The 19,855-nt window shown below is 41.7% G+C and overlaps 1 protein-coding gene across 1 annotated transcript in view; it reads left to right on the top strand.

The window, feature by feature from the left end:
- The first annotated feature begins 4,931 nt into the window (after positions 1 to 4,931).
- The window catches only part of HECA (hdc homolog, cell cycle regulator), a 44,218-nt gene continuing 29,294 nt past the window's right edge, over positions 4,932 to 19,855 (top strand). The window contains exon 1 of the mRNA XM_074333640.1: positions 4,932 to 5,335. Within this exon, the coding sequence (XP_074189741.1) occupies positions 5,065 to 5,335 (271 nt within the window). The 5' untranslated portion in view covers positions 4,932 to 5,064. The remainder of the gene's footprint in view (positions 5,336 to 19,855) is intronic.

The raw sequence follows: 19,855 nt of genomic DNA on the forward strand, positions 1-19,855 counted from the left end.
GAAAAAGAAAGCAAGGAAGGGAGAGAGGGAGGGTGAGCTTCCTTACCAGTTATCAGGGTCTGGACTGTAACCTACTGTGTGTCCACTGCTGCTTTGGGCCCATCGTGATCTGTTTCTCAACTCTACCCAACAAACACCAGAGTCTCTACACCTCCCCAAGAAGCCTTCTTTGACATTCTAGCCTCCAGTAACCCCTCTATCTTCTGAGTATCTGAGGGGACCACTCTGCCTCTAAAACAAAAGGTAACAAAACGAAACAAAATACGACCTACCTTTCTTGTTTTCTTTATTTTAAGTTAATAGTTGATTAATTTTTATTTCATATGTGTTTGTTGTTGTGTTGCCCTCTACCCCATTAGAATTTCAGGTTTTTGAGTTTGGTTTGCTTTTGCGTATGCATGGAACTTGCAAGGAAAGCACTCTTGATGGTAGTAAGTTCACTGGAAGAAATATAAAAGGTGAAAGATCTGATGCCTGTCTTCGGAGAATTTAAAAATGTACTTGGAGAGATAAAATGCTCCTTCTGAGGTAAGAAGACCATGGAAAGACAGCCTGTATCAATCAAATACTTCATGGCATGGTATAGCAAATAGCTTTCAGACTTTTTCTTTTTTTTTTTGACTTGCACCCATCAGAAATGAACTTTATACTTTATACATCCTCTCTCTCTCTCTCTCTCTCTCTCTCTCTCTATATATATATATATATATATATATATATATATATATATATATATATAATATATTTGAGTGTATAAATTGAATTTTACAAAATAATATGTATGTTTTACAAAACAATACTTATTTTCTATATGCAGTGCATTCTGATATCTTCTACTGTGTTCCAGTTTTCAAAAAATGCTGATAGAAACCCTCTGAATTGATTTCACAACCTGCAAAGGGAATATGTATGACCCACAGTTGGGAAAACATTGGTGTAGCCAGGTGGTAAGCACACGGAGGTGTGAAGTAGTATAACAAAGAGAGAGTACTGCGTAGTATGAATTCAGGGAAGTCTATCTTGGGAAAAATTATACTTGACCTAGCTCTCAAAAGGAGCATCTTGCTTAGATTACTGGGGTCCAGGACAGTGTTGACGTTGAGTGGGACAACAGGACAAGCAAAGAAGGCACCGAGGTTGGAGGAAGCAGCAAGTTCAGGGTTTGCTGAGAATGGAATTCTGACCTTTCGTATGACTGCTTTTGTATTATAGATTATGGAAAAAATGTAATCGTCAAACTAAAGGCCTGAAAAGAGATTTTGAGGTTTTGAGATTTTGAGAAAAATACTGATACTTTGGAATAGTCTAAAGGGAGAGCAGATCTATGACATTTAATAATCCATATTATTATTTGCATTAGTATTCCATTTTTGTCAAAGTTCTTTATAATCACAATTATCATTATTTTTCAAAGTAAACCTGTAGGCATAGGAGAGGCTACTTCCAGAAGAAGAAAATGGTGCATAGAGATAACATACATGGTTCAAACTATGTTTACTTGCAGTGACTTTAGCAGATCAGGCTAAATTCTAGCCCAGATGACTTAGTTGACCCCAAGAATTCAGAAGACAGGTACAAATGTCAAGCAAAAAACAAAACAAAACAACAACAAACACAAACAAACAGAGCAAGAACATTGAAACAATGATCACTTATTCCCATGCAGCCCGTGATTAGCTTGTTCCTCTTCTCAAGGATAAGTTGTGTATCTTTCATGATCTTGCTTTGCTGCTGTTTTGTTTAATTTTGCAAAGACCCGGGTGATGGAGTGGGTGATGAAGTTTGGGGGAAGGAAACCTTGGGTAGAGATGCAATTTTTTTGAAGTTTATTTCAGAGCATATGAATTGATCAGGGAAATTATAGAAAGAGAAGCCAAGTGTGGATACAAAGAGCACAATGGATTCCTCGGATTCCTAGAGCTCATTATATTTTCTTATGGAAGCATCTGAGGGGACGGCTTTCTGTCACCATTTGCCATGTTTTCTCTTCAGGTAGGTCTCTCTCTCTCTCTCTCTCTCTCTCTATCTCTATCTCTATCTCTCCCCCCTTCAGAAATGGTGGGACAAAAGATAAAAGGGTTAGAACAACAGGATTCCTGTTAAATTCCACATGTATGGAAGTAGGAACTGAAATCCTTTAACATCTAACATCTTGATTTTAGCACATTTTCTTTTTTTGTAACAATAAATCAGGACTTTTGACTAAGGCTGAAAATAGATTAGCAAGTTGAGCATGAAAGAGGTGGCCCAGCTTCTCCTTCCTTCTTTTCATTTTGTTTCGGTTTGAATGAGAAGTAGGTGGCTCACACAATGAAAGAGAACAGCAACTGGCTGTCTGTGTGCTTTGAGCCAATTATGATATTTTTGTGGGAAAGTTTCCAATTCTTGAATCTCAGTTATGTAGAGGTGGGAGGCAGCTGGTGTGAATGTCTGTCTGCAGGGTACATGCACAATTACTCTGATCCAATATGGCATGACAGCGATGTTGTTATTTGTTTTTTTGTTTTTTTAATTTTTATTGGGGAATATTGGGGAACAGTGTGTTTTTCCAGGACCCATCAGCTCAAGTCAAGCCATTGTTTTCACTCTAGCTGTGGAGGGCGCAGCTCACTGGCCCATGTGGGAATTGAACCGGTGATGTTGGTGTTATGAGCACTGCGCTCTAACCAACTGAGCCAACCAGCTGCCCGCGATGTTGTTATTCAAGAAAATAATTATCTCAATTTTCTTGTACTCTAACCTAAGCTACTTCATCCTCACCACTTAAAACAAAAGAAAAAAGAAAGGCCAAAGATTTTGAGATCTCTCAGCCACCTCTAATGAGGAATACCAGTAATGAAATTAGGCTAAGTCTGAATGGGCCACTTTAACGTATTATCTTTATCTGCAGCTCCACTGTCTTCTCCCAGATGTCTCCATTTAATTAACCATCATTATTTCCTCCAGTTTTCAGAATTTCTTGACTTCACTCTCTCCTTCACCTCTCACGGCCAAGTGGTCACCAAATCTTGCTGCATCTACCTTCAAAGCATTTTCCCATTCATTTATTCATGTACTTGTCATGCATTTATTAAATACCTACTGTGTCCCATGAACGGTACTAGGCACCAAGGATACAATGACGCCTGGGACAGTTTCTGTCATCACAGAACTTATAGTCCAGTGGGAGCCCAGACAAGAGACAATAGGCAATTTCAATACCTATTTGTGTGCAAGCTGGTGTGGTGGGGAAGGTACAGGGAGCAAATGGGGACGAATCTAGCTTTGGTTGTCAGAGATCTTCCTAGAGAATTGCTGATTTAGCTGAGGCTTTAAGGTTCAGAAAAATATAGCCATAAGAAGAGTGCTTTAAGCATCCTCCATTCAACAAAATTTTATCGAACACTTACTGTGGGTCAGACTTTATTCTAGAATCTGCAGTTAGAAAGACACAATCCTGGCTCTCTTAGTGCTGAGAGGATGTCAGGGCATGGGAGAAACAGACTTGTAAATATAGGCACACAGCTATCTATCTACTATAACTATGAATATGGCCCTCTAAAGTAATTTTTCTCTAATAAAAATTAGGGAATTAAAAGGTGCATTATTTTCCTACTGAAAAGTCCAACCAGCATTTCTAGTTGGACTCCTTCCTGCAGCTCCAGGCTCTGCTATGGACTGCAATGAATGCCTCGAGTTCCCAATTAGAATCCCCTCCTTAGGTGAGCAGTGGTGGGTACTTTTCCCTGTACTTCCTTGCCTGTCTCTACATGCTCAGTAACACAGCCACAGAGTCTTACTGAAGAGCTGGGTTAATTAAAGATCACACTATAGGAGGGGAAAACTGTAAACTGTCAGCTAACATAGCTTTCCCTTCACTGTTCATGGGCAAAGAATCAACAAATATATGCTAGCTGTTTCCTGAGGTGTCCAAGACAGAAAAAAAAATCTATCCTATGGAGCTTTCATTTGAGAGAGAAGGAAACAAGTAAACATATACACTGACAAAATAATTAGAGATGGATAGGGGAAATAAACAGGGTGATACTTCTGATAGCTCTTCTGGGAAGGTGCCTCATCCTGAAGGAAGTGGTGTGTTTGCGCTGGGACCTGAGGGAGGGGAAGAAACTGATATGTGGAAAGGCAGAAAAGAGTTGCAATAAAGGACCATATGAAACTCTTCCCGGGGGTCCCCTGCCCTTAGATCATTGCCTCTCATCACTCATGTCACCTTCTAATCTCTGTAGGTCACAAGTGGCCACCCATCTTTCAGGACAACTCAGTCCTATCCACAGGGATTGCTGGTTTCCCCCAGGCAGTGACTGCTTCTTGGTCACAGGCAACATTCAGTTACATCCCTGGATGGTGGGTCCTGTCCAATGAACTGTCACCACTAGGACTGTTCCTGAATGGCAAAGCTTTTTAATGGATTATTAGTCCGAAATTTGAAATCCTTTGTTTTACATTCCTGCTCTACTCACCTATTTTTCCTGACCATATTGTGTCAATCCTCAAATTACATGTCGGTCAGGAGGCCACTGAATAACTTCAGATGCCATCGGATTGGCCTTCGGGGCCATTTCAGAAAGGACGGTTCGCAGACGCCGGGAGCTCCCGAGGCCTGAGACTAGGGCGCCCGGATGACGTCACTCGAAGGTGGCCGACTCAGCGCGGGCGTGACGTCACGCGGGAGGGCCCGTCCGCTGTGAGGTCACCTGGTGGGCGCGGCCAGGCCGAATCCCCAGTACCGTCACGGACGGGGGGCGGGGCCAGAGCGTGTCAGCGAAGCCGAATCAAAACAAGCGGGAGACCCGCCTTTTCCCTCCTGCTCGGGAGCGTCTCGCTCGCGCCCCGAGCCCGTGGCGCCCGCGCGGCTGCGAGCCTCGGGTGGCCGCGCGCCGGCTCCAGGAAGCCGGGTAGGGCGCGGCGGCCGGGATGGCGCGGCGCGGGCCGCGCGGCTAGACGGGCGCTGAAGGAGACCCCGGCCCACTCCCTCCATTCTCCCCGTCCCGGAGCCGGCTGCCGGGAGCGGCCGCGCCGTGGGGAGCCGCCTTCGCTGACGCCGGACACCTGGACGCTCCCGAGATGCCCAACCCCAAAAACAGTAAAGGCGGCCGCAAAAACAAGCGCGCCAACAGCAGCGGGGACGAGCAGGAAAATGGAGCCGGGGCCCTGGCAGCGGCGGGCGCGGCGGGCGCGTCGGCCGGGGGGGCCCTGGCGGCGGCGGCCGGCTGCGGAGCGGCGGCAGCGGGCGCGCCGGGCACCGGGGGCGCGACGGGCACCGGAGGCGCGGGGACTGGTGCCGCCAACGCCGCGGCCGCCGCGGGGGCTGCAGCCGCGGGCGACGCCAAGAACGGTAAGACGGGGCTGGCGGGGCGAGCGCCAACTTCCTCCTCGACGGGGTCGTCGCGGTGGCTGGGCCCTGGGTGGCGCGGGCGATGCGTGGACAATGCGAGTCAGGAAGTGCTCACCCCGCCCCTCCGCCCCGCCGTGGCTGCCCCTTCCCGGTCCCCACGCCTGACGGCGACGATAGATCTGCAGCCCCTGCCCAGTGTTCGCGCCGCGCACAGGTCGCGCGCCCTGGGCAGCCTGCGCCCCAGACTCCGAGGGGCGCCCGGGTGCCCGGCTGCGGCAGCGCTACCCTCGGGCCCTGCTGGTGGTGCCCGCGCTGGCAAAGCCCAGTGTGTGCTCCGGGCCGGGAGGGAGGGAGGGAGAGAGGAAGGAAGGAAGGAAGGGAGGAAGGGAGGAAGGAGCTGCCCAAGTTGAGAAGAATGATCCGATTGAAAACTTAGGCAACCAGTTCATTCTTCCCTGTGCTTCCTTCACCCACCCTCCTTACTTCTCCCCCCCTCCACCTCCACGGCGAATAGCCTTCAATCCCAGCAAATCCGGGCTTGCTGTGTCGATTGCCACAGGTGAAGAGGCCCCGAGACATTTTTCACTGTAGGGCGTGTGTGTGTATGTGAGTGTGTGTGTGTGTGTGTTCGTTCTTCTGTTCTCTTGCTCGCTTGAGGAAGGAAGAGAATCTGAATTTGACTTCCGTTCTCAGCCTGGAGTTTAAAAAAAAAAAAAAATCATCCTCTATTTAATTCTGTTTCACATTTTTAGAAGGAAGCCTAATAGTCGTAGGTAGTGCCCGAATGCACCTTTTGAGGGGGCACTTACTGAAATAGTGAAAATGTGACAGGATTGCTCTTGTCACTGCAAAGATAATAGTTTTCCTTACAGGGTGCAAACACTTTTTACTTACTTGGACAGTTCCTTTGAAATCCTCTGGTCAGGCAATTTTTCAGGGAAGGGAGTACAGATAGGTTATAATGGAAGGAGATTGAGATCTTTATTTCTGGCTTTTAACTTGTAGCTTTAAGCTTTTGAGGCAATACTTTATGTAGATATGTCACTTTTTAAACAGAGCACCTGCACTTAACACCACAGTGAAGTGTTGCCTATTAGAAATAGAACCTTAAGCCCTTTGGCTGTGTCAGTAACAGGGAAATAGGAAGTTTCCCAAACTTACCACATTGGTGAATGTTTGGTAATACAATTTTTGGCCACACTACCTTCTCCATGTTCTTTGTTTTCTTAACTCTAAACTTCATTTTGGTATTGATGTGATTGAGGGGAAGGAAGACAGACTCCTGGCTCAGGCATTTACAACTTGATAGCATCTTGGGAAGGTCAGTCTTTCTGAGCCTCAATTTCCTCGCCTGTAGAATTCAAAAAAAGAAATGTATTTATTATATAGGCCCCCTCATAGCGTTATTGTAAGGCTCAGTCAGAGGGGAGTTTAGTAAAGTTCCTCAAGAAAAATAAGTGATCGACAATGATCGCTCTTGTTCATCCAAAAATTAAGCACTTGCAGTGTTACAAATACTGTGTTAAGTATTCAAGGATACAGTGGTAATTGCGAGAGAGGACATCCTGGTCCCCGTGGAGCTTGCATTCCTGTTCTGACGGTGGTTGTGGCTTATCCTGTTATGTTTTGTCTGTATGGAAGTGTCAAGTTGGCTCTTTCCTTCTTTCTTCAGAAGACTGGACTGTTTTAAGGTGGTGTGAGGAAATTTTTTTCTTAGGCTGGTGGTGTCTCCTCATTTGTAAACGTTGATCTGGTTATGGTGTTGCTAGTATTACTCTCCTTGGAAGTGGCAGAGTCAGGTATATTTAGTAGTTATGTATATATCTGTGTAAAGCTATGTATTTCTGATTTGGAGCTTGTTTTATTAATTGAACAGGGGAAAGAGGGAAGAAATGGGCCAAACATTGCCATAATCAGGATTAGAGAAGGTACCAACTGAGGTTTATGATGCCCATCTCTTGATTCTGACGTGGTGTGCAGTCTCAGTGAATGCTCCACCTTAATTTGAAGACCCTCTCACTGCAGTTGATGAGAACTGAAGATGGATGCTGTGTGCAAAATTGATAAAGAAATTACAAATGCATTTTGTTTTACCATTTAAAGCTGTGCATTATAATATGGGGTGGGAGGATTGACATTGCTGAATTTTTAAAGGCAGGGGCAACAGATATGTGCAAACTCTCAATCAACTGATAAGGCCCAGTTTTTGATTTTTAAAATGATATTAATGGGACTATTATAGTATTTCTAAGTAGATTTCGGTTTTTTACTTAACTGTGACATTAGACTTTGTGATTATGAATATTACAAATCAAACAATTCTTCCAAGGATGTAGTAGACCTGCGTTCTGTTGAACTTTTAAGTGGTTTGTTCTCACTGTTTGAGTCAGTTGTGATCTACATCTGCAAGAATGAAACTTAATGACTTCACTTGAAGCTAATAATTTTTATTTGTAGTTATTTGGAGTTTATAGAATGGTTTTTATGTCTTGTAGTTCCTGGGCAGTGTGGTCACCAGGGCAGGGTAATATTAATTCTTATTTTTTCACTGTTTGTCAGTAGACATAGATATCTACTTATTCTATAAAAGAGGATTGCTAGCTAGGGAAAGCTTGGGGAAGCTATGGTGTGGTTGTAGGTGAAGAAGTTGAACCAGTTACAGTTGTGCATCTTGGGTAACTTGAATATTAATTGTAAAGACTTTGTACCCCAATAAGAAATTTAATAGTATTTTTAGATACTGTCTGTATATGTTTTTACCATTTTTTCTGCTATTTTGCCAGTCATGAAGCATTTTGCAGGGATTGGAGTAAAAGATGATGAATCACAATTTTCCTCCTACGTAGTAAACATCTGTATGCATATATTGTATGTAGTACTTTTTTTTTTTTCCAGGAAAGTGCAGCTCACAGTGGCCCATGTGGGGATCAAACTGGCAACCTTGGTGTTATCAGCACCACGCTCTAATCAACTGAGCTAACTGGCCACCCCCTCTATGTAGGTGGACAAGATTTGCCAATTATTATTTTTAGGATTTAGTCATGCAGGAGATTATAACTGTGTAGTTTCATTCTGGAATTCTGGTTCCATTAGACCTCCACATTTTTTTTTTTCTTTTTTTGCTTTAGGCCTAAAAGTATATAAACCCTTGATCATTGTATCTAGTTTTCAGTGGGCCTGGATCCCAAGTCCTTTTATAAATTCCTGTTTTCTGGATGACGATGGTTCACCACTCCATTTATTCCTGACTGCCACCATAACCCCTCGGCTGCTGAGTCTGCTTAACTCATTCAACAGCTCTTTCTAGGAGTCGGACTTAGTTTACATAGTGATTGGCTTTGCAACGGTAGACCTAGATTCACATCCTGCCTCCTCAAATTGCTTGCCATATGATCTTGGGCAAGTCATTTGACTTCTTTGAGCCTCAGTTTCTGCATATTTAAAATGGGATTATAGTACCTACCCATATATATATAGTAAGATTTCTATCTCTGTTATATATGTAATATATATTTCATGCATATTATATATAGATGTATATAAAGATGGTGCCCAAAAAATGTATACACATTTTAAGAAAGGAAAAGACTATTAAAATTGTAATATTCATTATATACTGATAGCAAAAGATAAATACAAGTCACGTTGACTTCTGCAATTACAAGAGGTGCTCAAAGTGGTTACCATCAGCATCCAGACACTTCGGATTACAGGGAACTACTGCTTGAACAACGTTGACCAAAGTGTCCACTTGCATACATTTTTTTGGCACCGCCAGTATATGTAAACAATGCCTGACTTATAAAATGAGCTTATTGAGTGTTACCATTTGTCTTAAATCCTGGAAATAGTCTCTGTGATGGAGATTTATTTGTAGAAGGTTTACTGGGGTTGCTCTTGACATGATTAGTAGTTGGGGTAGTGAGGGAAGGAGGCTTGGGCAGAGGGAGGAGTTAAACCGTGATGAAGTTATAACTGAGCTCTGGAGCTGGGATGGCCCTGCAGAGTTATCTCACCTGGGGGAATGGGGGCAGACCCTGTAAACCTCCCCTCCCCCACTGACTAGTCGTTTGGACATGGGCTGCCCCCAGGAAGAGGGTATGACCTGGGGCTGGCATCTCTTTGCTGGGAGCCTTTGGCTTCCAGTGTAGGAGAGCAGCTCTTACGCTCCTAGCATTATGGGTTTCTTCACTTAGACCTCTAGTGCCATTCACCCAAAAATGCAGGTGTGGGATAATAGTTCTCACTACGACTAAATAGGCTTGGTGGTCCAGGCTGCGAGTTAACCACCATTATAACATTGTTTTGATGGCAAAATGTGTTCAGAATGCCATACACCTGTGTACAAATATTGGCGCACCATCTGTTCCCTATAAACAAAATTTGTAGTTTTCTGCATACGTAAGCCACTGAACACACTTTTTATAACCCCAGGTTTGTAGTATATTTTAAATCGGTTCTCTTTTTAGGTTTACTTGAATTCTTATTACATTTTAAATTAGTTATATCCATTGGAAGGAAAATAAGAGTGTTTGCCAGCTGTTTATTTTCAAATCCAGGAATATTTATTGAGGGAGTAAGGTACGTAAAGCACCATTGTGATCTTGGAAGACATTTTCTTCTTGTCTTATCTAGAAATTACTTTTGTCAGGTTTTTAAAAATATCTGCTACTTTTGGACTTTATCTTTTAGAAATCCACCTTTGTAATGGGCATTGGTAGAAAATATTGCCTCATCCATCAAAGCTTCATCTTGTGTGCTTTGTCTGTTACAGTAAGAACTACTCTGTGCCTGCTAATGGTGTTTTATGCACAGCCCTTACTCTTTCTCTCTTACTTGTTACAGGACCTGAGGTTAAATTCTAGAAACTAAACCTTCATTGTCAGCTTTCTTGTAAGTCCAAAAATATGTGTCATTCTGTAAAGAATTGAAAACAGGAGATAAAACTAGGAAATCTCTTGTAGCTTAAGCCTTCTATGAATTTACTCCAGGCTTTTAGCAATGAACAATTTAAAGAACTTGAAGGAAGACTTTAAGACTTTGGGGGGAAAAAATGTCCCGATTGATTATGATCCCCAGCTCTTTGGCATTTTTAAGGGATTGATTTAATTAAAAATACTTCGTCATTTCATTATTTTACCAGTCATAAAATGGGCATTGTGGAAAAAATGAAAAAAATAATAATGAAAGAAGACAGGCAAAGTTCTTTTTGGCTCTCTAGTCAAGCACATAATCCCACTAGTTAGATCACCATTGTTAACATTTTGATATATATTCTTGTAGCCTTCAAATTTTTGTCTTACAGACTTTTAAAACTACATACAGTTTTTTAAAAGAGAGGGTCATGTGTTTTATAATCTGCTGTTTACACGTAGAATATTTTGCGGACATTTTAGCAGAGCAGTAAATGAACAGGTATGTCACTTTCTATTTTTTTTCAAAGAAAAATGACAACAGCCAATAGGGAACCTACTTATTCTTCAACTCCAATTTTGTTTTCTTTAAATTTAGAAATAACTTACTGATTTACTATTTTAAACAAACCCTCCCTTTCCCCTTGAAATGTTTACCATCTACTCGTGCTGAATCCCTTCGAGGAGATTGCTCCAGCGTATATCTCCAGGTCCTCGCTTTGCTCCTTTTACCCAAAAATGCAAAATACAATTCATCGACATCACCATTTTTAATGATTGCATAATACGCCATCATATGTCTGCATCTTGGATAATTTGATCATTCTGCTATTGTTTGATATTTCAGTTCTTATTCATACATCTCTGGGCATTATCCAATTACTTCCTTAGGATGAATTCTTACCTGTGGACTTGCTATGTCAAAGGATATGCATATGACTTTTAATGCATGCTGACAGATTGTCTTATAAAAAGGTTGTACCAGTTTGACCGTGCTGTAGTCAGAGTGCCCCTTCCCTATGGCCTAGTTCTTGTTGTTTTAAAGGCATGCTGGAGAATTACTGGTGCCCCATAATGTCTCAGCAATAGGAGGGCCTCGTTTGGTTGAGTACCTGGAGCAGCTGCTGCCATACTTTGGGGAATCCCTGCTGGGGACTTCTGTGCTCTTTGGTGATTTGGTGCCAACAAGAATGCAACAAAATATCTAATAATGATGACTGATATTTTAGCAGTAATAGTGAGTAGAGGTAAGAGCATAGGCTTTTGAAATTCAGTCTGTACCATTATTCTAAGCTTAAGTAAGGCCTAGGATTTTTAAAGTTCTGGTCAAAAAGTATGTGTTTTGAGTAGATCTGTGTGTAAACTGAGGTGCCACAACTTACTAGCAAAGTGACTTTGGGGCGAATTATTTAACCTTTTTTCACCTCTATTTTCCAAATGCAACTCTTTGGAGTGTTTTCAAAGATTAGCACAAATATATATGAAAAATCTTGGCACAGGACCCGACAGATGTGGGCACTGTCAACAATAGCCTATATAAGTTGCGTGATTTGTTCAACCTTATCCAATAACAAAACTTGTCAAACTATTATGCTGTTGAGAACAGATACTGAGAGACAGTAAGACGGTGGTGAAGGGTCTGTGAATATTGCTATAGAAAAAGACCGGTATACAAGTTTTTAATATAAGCTTTGATTTAACTGTAAATGATCTTCTTCCCTCATTACCTCTCTCTAATCATGGTTTACCTGGAAAAATCAGATGATTTAGTAAGAAAAAAAGAGAGAAAGTAGAAAGCAAAGTGTGAAAACTGTTACATCTTCCTTTCTTCATTCATTCACTTATCCATCTCATACATGTGAGTGTGTATTGTTTGCCAGGTAGTATATTAGGCTCTGGAATTAGGGATCACAGGGACAGAAGAATTGGGCCCACAGGGATTTTGGTCTAGTTGGGAGACTTTATAGAAACAAGTGCAAGTCAAGTTATTACATGTACTGCCCCAGGGCAGCTATAAAATAAAGAGCAGGAGCTTCTGAGATGGTAAAATATTAGATTAAATATGGGGATTGGATGTGAAGATACAGAGAAATGAAAGGAGCATGTGGAGTTGAAGAGTCCCCAAGAGGAGGTAAGGAGCTCAGGGTGTTCTTCAGGGGTCAGCCAGGGTGGACGTTAGGGGAATTACATGGAGGCCCTCCCATCTCCAAACAACCAGCAGCAAGTCCATTTGTTAGTTCATTGTTCATTTGTTTGCTTAGTCATTGTTTTGTTCATCTACGCACTCATCCATGTACTAAACATTGGTCACCGTGTTTCCCCGCAAATAAGACCGAGCCGGACCATCAGCTCTAATGCGTCTCTTGGAGCAAAAATTAATATAAGACCCGGTCTTATTTTACTATAATATAAGACCGGGTATGGTATAATATAATATAATATAATAAATATAATATAATATAATATAGGACCGGGTCTTATATTAATTTTTCCTCCAAGAGACGCATTAGAGCTGATGGTCCGGCTCGGTCTTATTTTCGGGGAAACACGGTATGTGCTTACTGTCTTCTAAGACTGGAAGCATAATGTTGAATTATATTGGAGGTGTTAGAATGTACAGCCCCATGGGCTCTTGGTGAAGCTGGGACAGAGACATGTATGTAAACACTGGGAACCATGGTAATGTGCTGTGTATACTCAGTGGAAAAAATAGTTTGTTTCCTGGAGGAGGGGACAGTTGAGCTGAGTCTTGCAGGAAGAGAAGCAGTTAGCTCTGAAAACAGCGGAAGGATGTTTCAAGCAGAGGGAGGTAGGCAAGAGCCTTGGTTCTGGTTGCTGCCAGGAGTCTGTATCTGATGTGAGGTAACCACTGGTGCAGCAGGCGGACCCAGACAGTCAGATACGGATGCTTTGTAGCCAGTGCAGAACCATACCTGCGGTTTGTCAGCAGGGGCATGGTCAGCTGAACCTGTGGAAGGGAATAATCGTAGGTGGTTGACAAACTTGTAAAGTTACTGTACATTTTAACAGAATGGGTATTTTGGCAATGTTGCTTTTGATACAGCTAGTCAGGGATTTGTGGTCCAACCAGTCCTCAGATCCTTGATTGTGACTTTTCAGCAAAGCAGTGAATGGACAGTCTGCACAGCAGGCTGATAGCGTCCCGGCACCCACGGCTGCTGTGAGCAGTCTGTCTTAATTGTGGGCACCAGCATTCCTGTGCTTCTGAGCCATGGGGGGCTAGCTAATTGAAGTTAACTTCAGAGAACCGAACGCCAAGGAGGGATTGGGCCCATCTGAGCAGAAAGGCTTTTCTCTGGAGGGAGGGGAGTGTCCCTATGGTTTATTTTTCATGCTTTGGTACAAAGTGTATATCTCTGTGCCAGCTTGGACTAATTATCTTGGTTTGTCATTTTATTTTTATCATCAAATCAGTTTTAAAACAATAAACTCTGGTGAGGGGAATATCATGGTTTTGTACAAAGTGACTGTGTGTGTTTTAATTCTGTATATTTCAGAGAGCTTCCAGTTCTCAGTGGTTGGTGAAATAGCAACTTGATTTATTTAATCAACATGATGTTTTAGCTTGATTGTACTTGAGAGGTTTTTACAAACTGGCAAAAAGTGGGCAGCATTTTTAATACTTAATAATTATTTGTACTGATTTATTAGAAGTAGAAAGGGAAAACAAATTATTTCTGCTAAATTATACTTATGACGATAATACTTGAAAAAAATTGAAGAGTTAGAAATAAAGATTAAGAGGAAGTTTAAAGAAAAGTGAGGGAAGAGGAAGACTTAAAGAGGAAGTGTTATTCATTAATCATAATTATTTACACTGCAATTAATAAGAAAGTTAGTATGGTTCTCACATACACTCATAATACAGTGTATTTCATAGATTTAAATTGTCAGGGAGGAAAAGCTTTCCATCTACCCTCTTAGGTTCAGTATTTGGGGGCCTGCAAATTAAACTGACCAAAGATAGATTAGGAAGACAGACTTAATCACAGAAAAATGTGACTCAGAGGCACCACGGGTTAGAATTTGTGGCTTATATATCATCTTAATAGGAGAAGGGTGACTTATGGGAAAACAAATGACTTCTTAATAGAAGGGGAGGGGAAGGGTACCTATAGGCAAACAAATAACTCTTTGGAAAGATATTATAAATGAGTCCTTAGAGAACACATGACAGCTATGATAGTTTTGTGACAATGTCTGTTTAGATGTAGTGTGGAGACTCATCTCTGGTGATACAACTCAATCCTGCCTGGTTGCTCCTAGGGAGGGGATTTATGACAATTGAGTTATTTTGAGAGGTCCTGTTTAAGGCAAATGAGAGATTTCAGGAACTCCAGTGCCTTCAGCTCAAAATAATTTTTAGGCCGTAGTGGCATATTCTGGACCCCTTCAAAATATATTGCAGCTCAAATCACATTATCCCCAATAATAGCAATTACAGATAGTCAGATAACAAAAGACAGTGTCATAACGCAGTATTTCTATTTTTCATTTTATTGGAAGTTTATTAGAAATAGATAGCCTTAAGGCATATGCCTTTATAGAGCTTGTAAAGGGGATGACTCGAGGCAAAAATTAGCAGGATATCAAATTGCTTATGTAAGCAAGGGAGATATTTGCTAAATATAAAATGCATATTTTTCCCTAGGGGTAAGCTTCACTTTGATGATACTTTAGATTATGTCCCTTTAAGTTAAAGCATCTCAAGAGTGTCTTTCAACATTAATGTTGAAACTGAATCACAAACTATTTTAGGTTTTTAAATGAGCACTCCTGAATGTGATGATGATTTGCGTATAATATTTAGTAGAACTTTGTTATAACACAAACTCAGTGTCTGGGCAGAAGTGGAAACTGGGGAATGGACAGAAGCAAGTTCTGGCTATTTTTGATTGGCAGCAGGTGCAGTCTGTAATCTGAGAGACTGAGCCTGGGATGGTTTGTTACTGAACAGACAGTGCTGCCAGAGCCATGTGGAGAGCCTGGCATTGAGAATAGGAAGTGTCCTCCAGTAGTGGAGGCAAAAATGTGCATATCTAACGTGGAGCAGGTCCAAGAATTCTTCCAAATGGTTTCAGCTCCTCAGGTCTCTTCTTACTGCGTAGTGCTTACACGTGGCAGGAACGGTAGCCCTGTAGTGGTACGGTTCCACTATAATAGGCCTTTGGTTTGGAGGTGCGGGTGATGGTTTGCAATATAGAAGCAAATGAGGTTAGATTCCTGGGTGGTAGGTGTGTTGGGGCTGCAGAACCCATAGAATCCACAGAAAGACGTGGCCGTTCCTGACGATAGGAATGATGATGATACTAGTGCTCTTTATTGAGAGCTTCCTAAAACCAGGAGTGACACCCAGCAGTCTGCAGTGTGCATTTGAGGACAAGGACAGTGAGCTCCACAGAAGGCCACCTCCCCTCCTACAGAGAAGGTACGTGTCGGGCGGGGAGGCATACCCGACTCGACGCCACAGCTGGATCCTACCTGACTGATGTTGGATTCATCTTGAGTGACACACGTGTGCATGAAGAGGACTTAAATTCAGTATAAAATCATCAAGGAAGCAATAGAGCCATTTAAATTACTTTTAGAAGGCCTCATGCTTATCATTCTGGCACTTGAATAGAAGTTAAATTTGTAAAACAACGCTAGAGCGAGGAGGCACCTTGCTCACACATTGTACACTCAGGGTGACCTGATTCCTTCTCTTGATAGGACTTCCTGCTCTTGAAATTGTGGAGATTGTGCACATTTGAGTGGACACTTGCTGTTCTTAATGGATCACAGTTCACAACTAGGAACTGATTATCTTCTTCAGGCTAAAGTCCTAGAAGTGGGATGACTGGTCACAAGGCCTCTGGGGTTTCAGACTTTGATTCATGTTGCCAAACCACGCTCCACAAAGCGTCTGTTACAGCCTTTTTACGCTAACGCTGGCCCTGCATGGAGGGCTGCTTTGTTTACATTCCTCAGCATGGAGTTTGATGACCATTTTCACCTTTGCCAGTCAGACAGATGAAAAAACGCACAGTCCCTTGTTATTTTTATTTGCATTTGTGGGCTTATCAGTGAGTGAGTGTCTTTTACTATATGTATTGCTCATTTGTATTATTTTCCTGTTTGTTCTTTATGCCCATTTTACTAATGGGATATTTGGGTTCTTAGTGATTTGCACAGTCTGTATATTCAGGATACTTCCTGATGTACGTTTTCCCAGGCTTATGGTTTGTGTTTTTGCTCTGTTTAAGATGTTCTCATTGGTTCAAAATGTTACAGTTTTGTATGATCACACAACATCCTCATAGAGTAGAACCTGAAGGGGAAGACGGGGAGAATGAGGAAAGCTGCATGAAACAGTTCGCAGGAAAAGTAAGTGGTTTGGGCGTGACGTAAGGTTAGTGACTGGGTTCGTTTGGGTATCAGTGCACGATAACACTGTTACACTTGTGGAGCTCTGTTTCCTTTTGGTATTTACTTTTGGAGACTCTGTGTGCAAGTCCTGCCACCCTCCCTGAGCCTTCACTTCCCTGACCACTATGTCCAGTTGACAGCTGAGCTCCAGGGCTCAACATCCTCCGCTTCTTGCACGTTTCTAAATCCCGTGCAGGTTTTATTCCAGCCAGTTCCAAGGACTTTGAAACTTATAGATAAAGGCCCATTATTTTCTTATCGCCTCTTCTCAACAACCAAGCTGCAAACTGAGGCCTCTTATAGGCTAAATTGCCCATAAACCTCCTTGTGATAAGAAACTTAAATGCTGAATCATAAGAAAGTTCTCATTTTTCTCATTCTGGCACTTGGATTGAAATTACATTTGTATGTTAATAAAATGAGAACATAGCACTCAACTGAAACACGAGTTTATTCACACCCCGTACATCATGCTGATCGGTCAGCCATTGTGCCTTCTCAGATGTCTGAGACTTGGAAAAGGTTCCCAAACTCATTGCTTGTTCTAAAGAGTGTGAGATTTGAGATTTGGTTAATAGCTTGGGAGCTGCCATTTTGCAAGGCCAGTGAACCTTTCTGAGCCCAAATGTTTTCTTATCTGTAGAAAGGGAGGATAACATGATATTGTTTGTGACTGCCTTTCAAACAAACTGTAAAGCTGTTGGAAAAAGCAAATAGTTGTGTCACGATTTAGCGCTTCAGTGTTTTCTAGCTGGGTTTTTGGTTTTCAGTTTGTCATGTGGTAGTGTGGCTGCTTCCCAACTTGTGATGAAATGCACTCTGTGATTTGTTGGAAGAACTCAGGGCAGACCTTTGCTTTCCCCCATGGGAGTTTGCAGCAATGTAACTCTCCTAAAATCCTTATTCTGCCTCCTTTAGGGAGCCTTTAGTTTCTCTTCCAGTGCAGATCTGGGAGCATTTGCTGTGTGGATTTTCCCAGAGACTGCTGTGCTTGCCTGCTGGTCTCAGGGCAAGTCAGCTCCTTAAGTGAGTTGAGCCCTTCTGCAGTTTCTGCAAAGGCCTTTCTGACCCCGAGTGGGGAAGCACTGTGACCGCGGAAGCCTTGGGGAGGGTTCTTTCACCAGTGTGAGTATAGCTGACTTGAGGATTGTTTTGCTGTGATCTGTGAATCATCCTGTCCCCAGGTTTCACCGTAACAGCAGATTCCACTGTGATTTTAACTATTTGATCAACAGAGCCTTGCTTTTGGCCTGTTAGATTGCATGATTTGCAGGTATGTGCCTGTACTTGTAATCAGGCCTCACATAGTTTGTATCTTGATTCACTTCAGGCCTTTCTGCTTTCTGCTCTTTACCTTCCTCTAGGGTCCAGTGAAATGGGAGTTTAAAGTGTCATAAAAGCATTGAAATGCTTACATATGATTTTAATTTGTTTCCCTACCTCCCTTTTAGATTTTGCATTTTATTTTAGGTTAAAGAAAAAGAAAACAAAGAACAAAGAAAACAAAACAAAAACAAACAGATTAGTGGTTACCAGTGGGGAAGTGGGGTGACGGGGGAGTAAAGGGAGGGTGAAACAAGTAAAGGGGGTCAGTTGTATGGTGAGGGATGGAAACTAGACTTTTGGTGGTGAACATGATATAATAGATGCAGACATCGATTTATAATGTTGCACACCTGAAACTTGCATAATGTTATAAACCAATGTTACCTCAAAAAATTGTTTAAAAAAAGAATTGTGAGTAAACCAAATTGTACTATGGATTTTTTTTCAGAATAACTTCTATAGGCATGCGATATTTGGTATGTATGTGTATTAGTGTATGTATGTAAATGCGTCAATATGCTTATATTGAATCATTGCTTTTCTTGGGATTTTGTTGATTAAAAACAATTTGTAAACTTCATCTTTGAGCTGTTCAGATTTGGAATTTTTTACTTTGGAATGAATCAGTTTTCTTCATAACTTATTTTTTAACATTCTGTGAGATATGTGATGTAAAGATTACGTGGAAGAATTTTTAAAGAATTAATTTGGAATGTTTTTCTCCAGATTTGGAACTCCAGTTAGGTTGGTGCAAAAGTAATTGCGGCTTTTGTAGTTATTTTTAACCTTTTAAACTGCAGTTACTTTTGCACCAACCTAATATTTAGAATTCATTTGGAATATAATCATATATACATTTGTCTATATTTACATATTTTAATAGAGTTATATGTAATATGACAAATTCTCTTATGGCAAAAAGAAATTTCTAGTATTTTTGGTAACTCTTTTATAAATGGTATATTATTTTTTCCTTCTAGTTTAGAAATGAACAGTTTTGGGTCTTTGAGAGTGGTCATACTATAAACTTGTATCTGTGTTTCACAAGTTAGCAATGGGGAAAGGAGTGAATGTTTAGTTATAATGACATCACTGGTTTAATATATCAGTGGGGTCTAAACTTTGAGTTTCCTTTGCAGTAGGAAATTTTATGAAATACACTCTTGAAAACAAGTCATAAAACAAACTGTGCTGAGTGTACTTAGGTGTTGAACTGCTGGGCCAAGTACACGTGACTGATTCTTGTCTAGTTTTCATTTTTACTGAGGTTTATATAAGACGTCGACGCGCCTCTCCTTTGACAAGTCTTTCCTTGTTGCAACAGATCCTGTAACTTGCTTGTTGGTTGCTGACAGCATCTGCCAATAGTGTGGCCCCCAGGCAAAGGCCTTGTCTTTTCTCCCTACATCCCAGCAGAGTGACTGCCGGGGGGTGGGTGGGGTGGGTGGGTGGGGGGATCGGTGGAAAGCGTTTTCCCACGTTTATTTTGAAGGGAAGGCAGGGGAGCAGAAAGAGTGTATTTTTCAGGGAGATCAGCAGGTCAGAAAAGGTACGTGGAAAACAAAGGTGAGGAAACGAAGTTAGCCACATTGTGCTGGGGTTTTAAAAACGGTGGTCTTCAAAATGGTCCTGGGAGGTGGCATGTTGACCCAGTCCCTTGACCCAAATGGGATTCAAGCAAGCCACGTTGAGCTCTGTTTCTCAATGTCAGTGCCTTTTCTGCTGCTCAATTTGGTAGTCTCCATACTGACAGCATAGTTTTTCTTTACATTCTTTCCAAGGGAAATTGCTTATTCTCATTGAATGACAAGTAAGCCTTTGCTTATGACATACTTTTTTCCTTTTTAGTTTT

Source organism: Rhinolophus sinicus, linkage group LG05 (genome assembly GCF_036562045.2).
Source record: "Rhinolophus sinicus isolate RSC01 linkage group LG05, ASM3656204v1, whole genome shotgun sequence".
Lineage (NCBI taxonomy): Eukaryota > Metazoa > Chordata > Mammalia > Chiroptera > Rhinolophidae > Rhinolophus > Rhinolophus sinicus.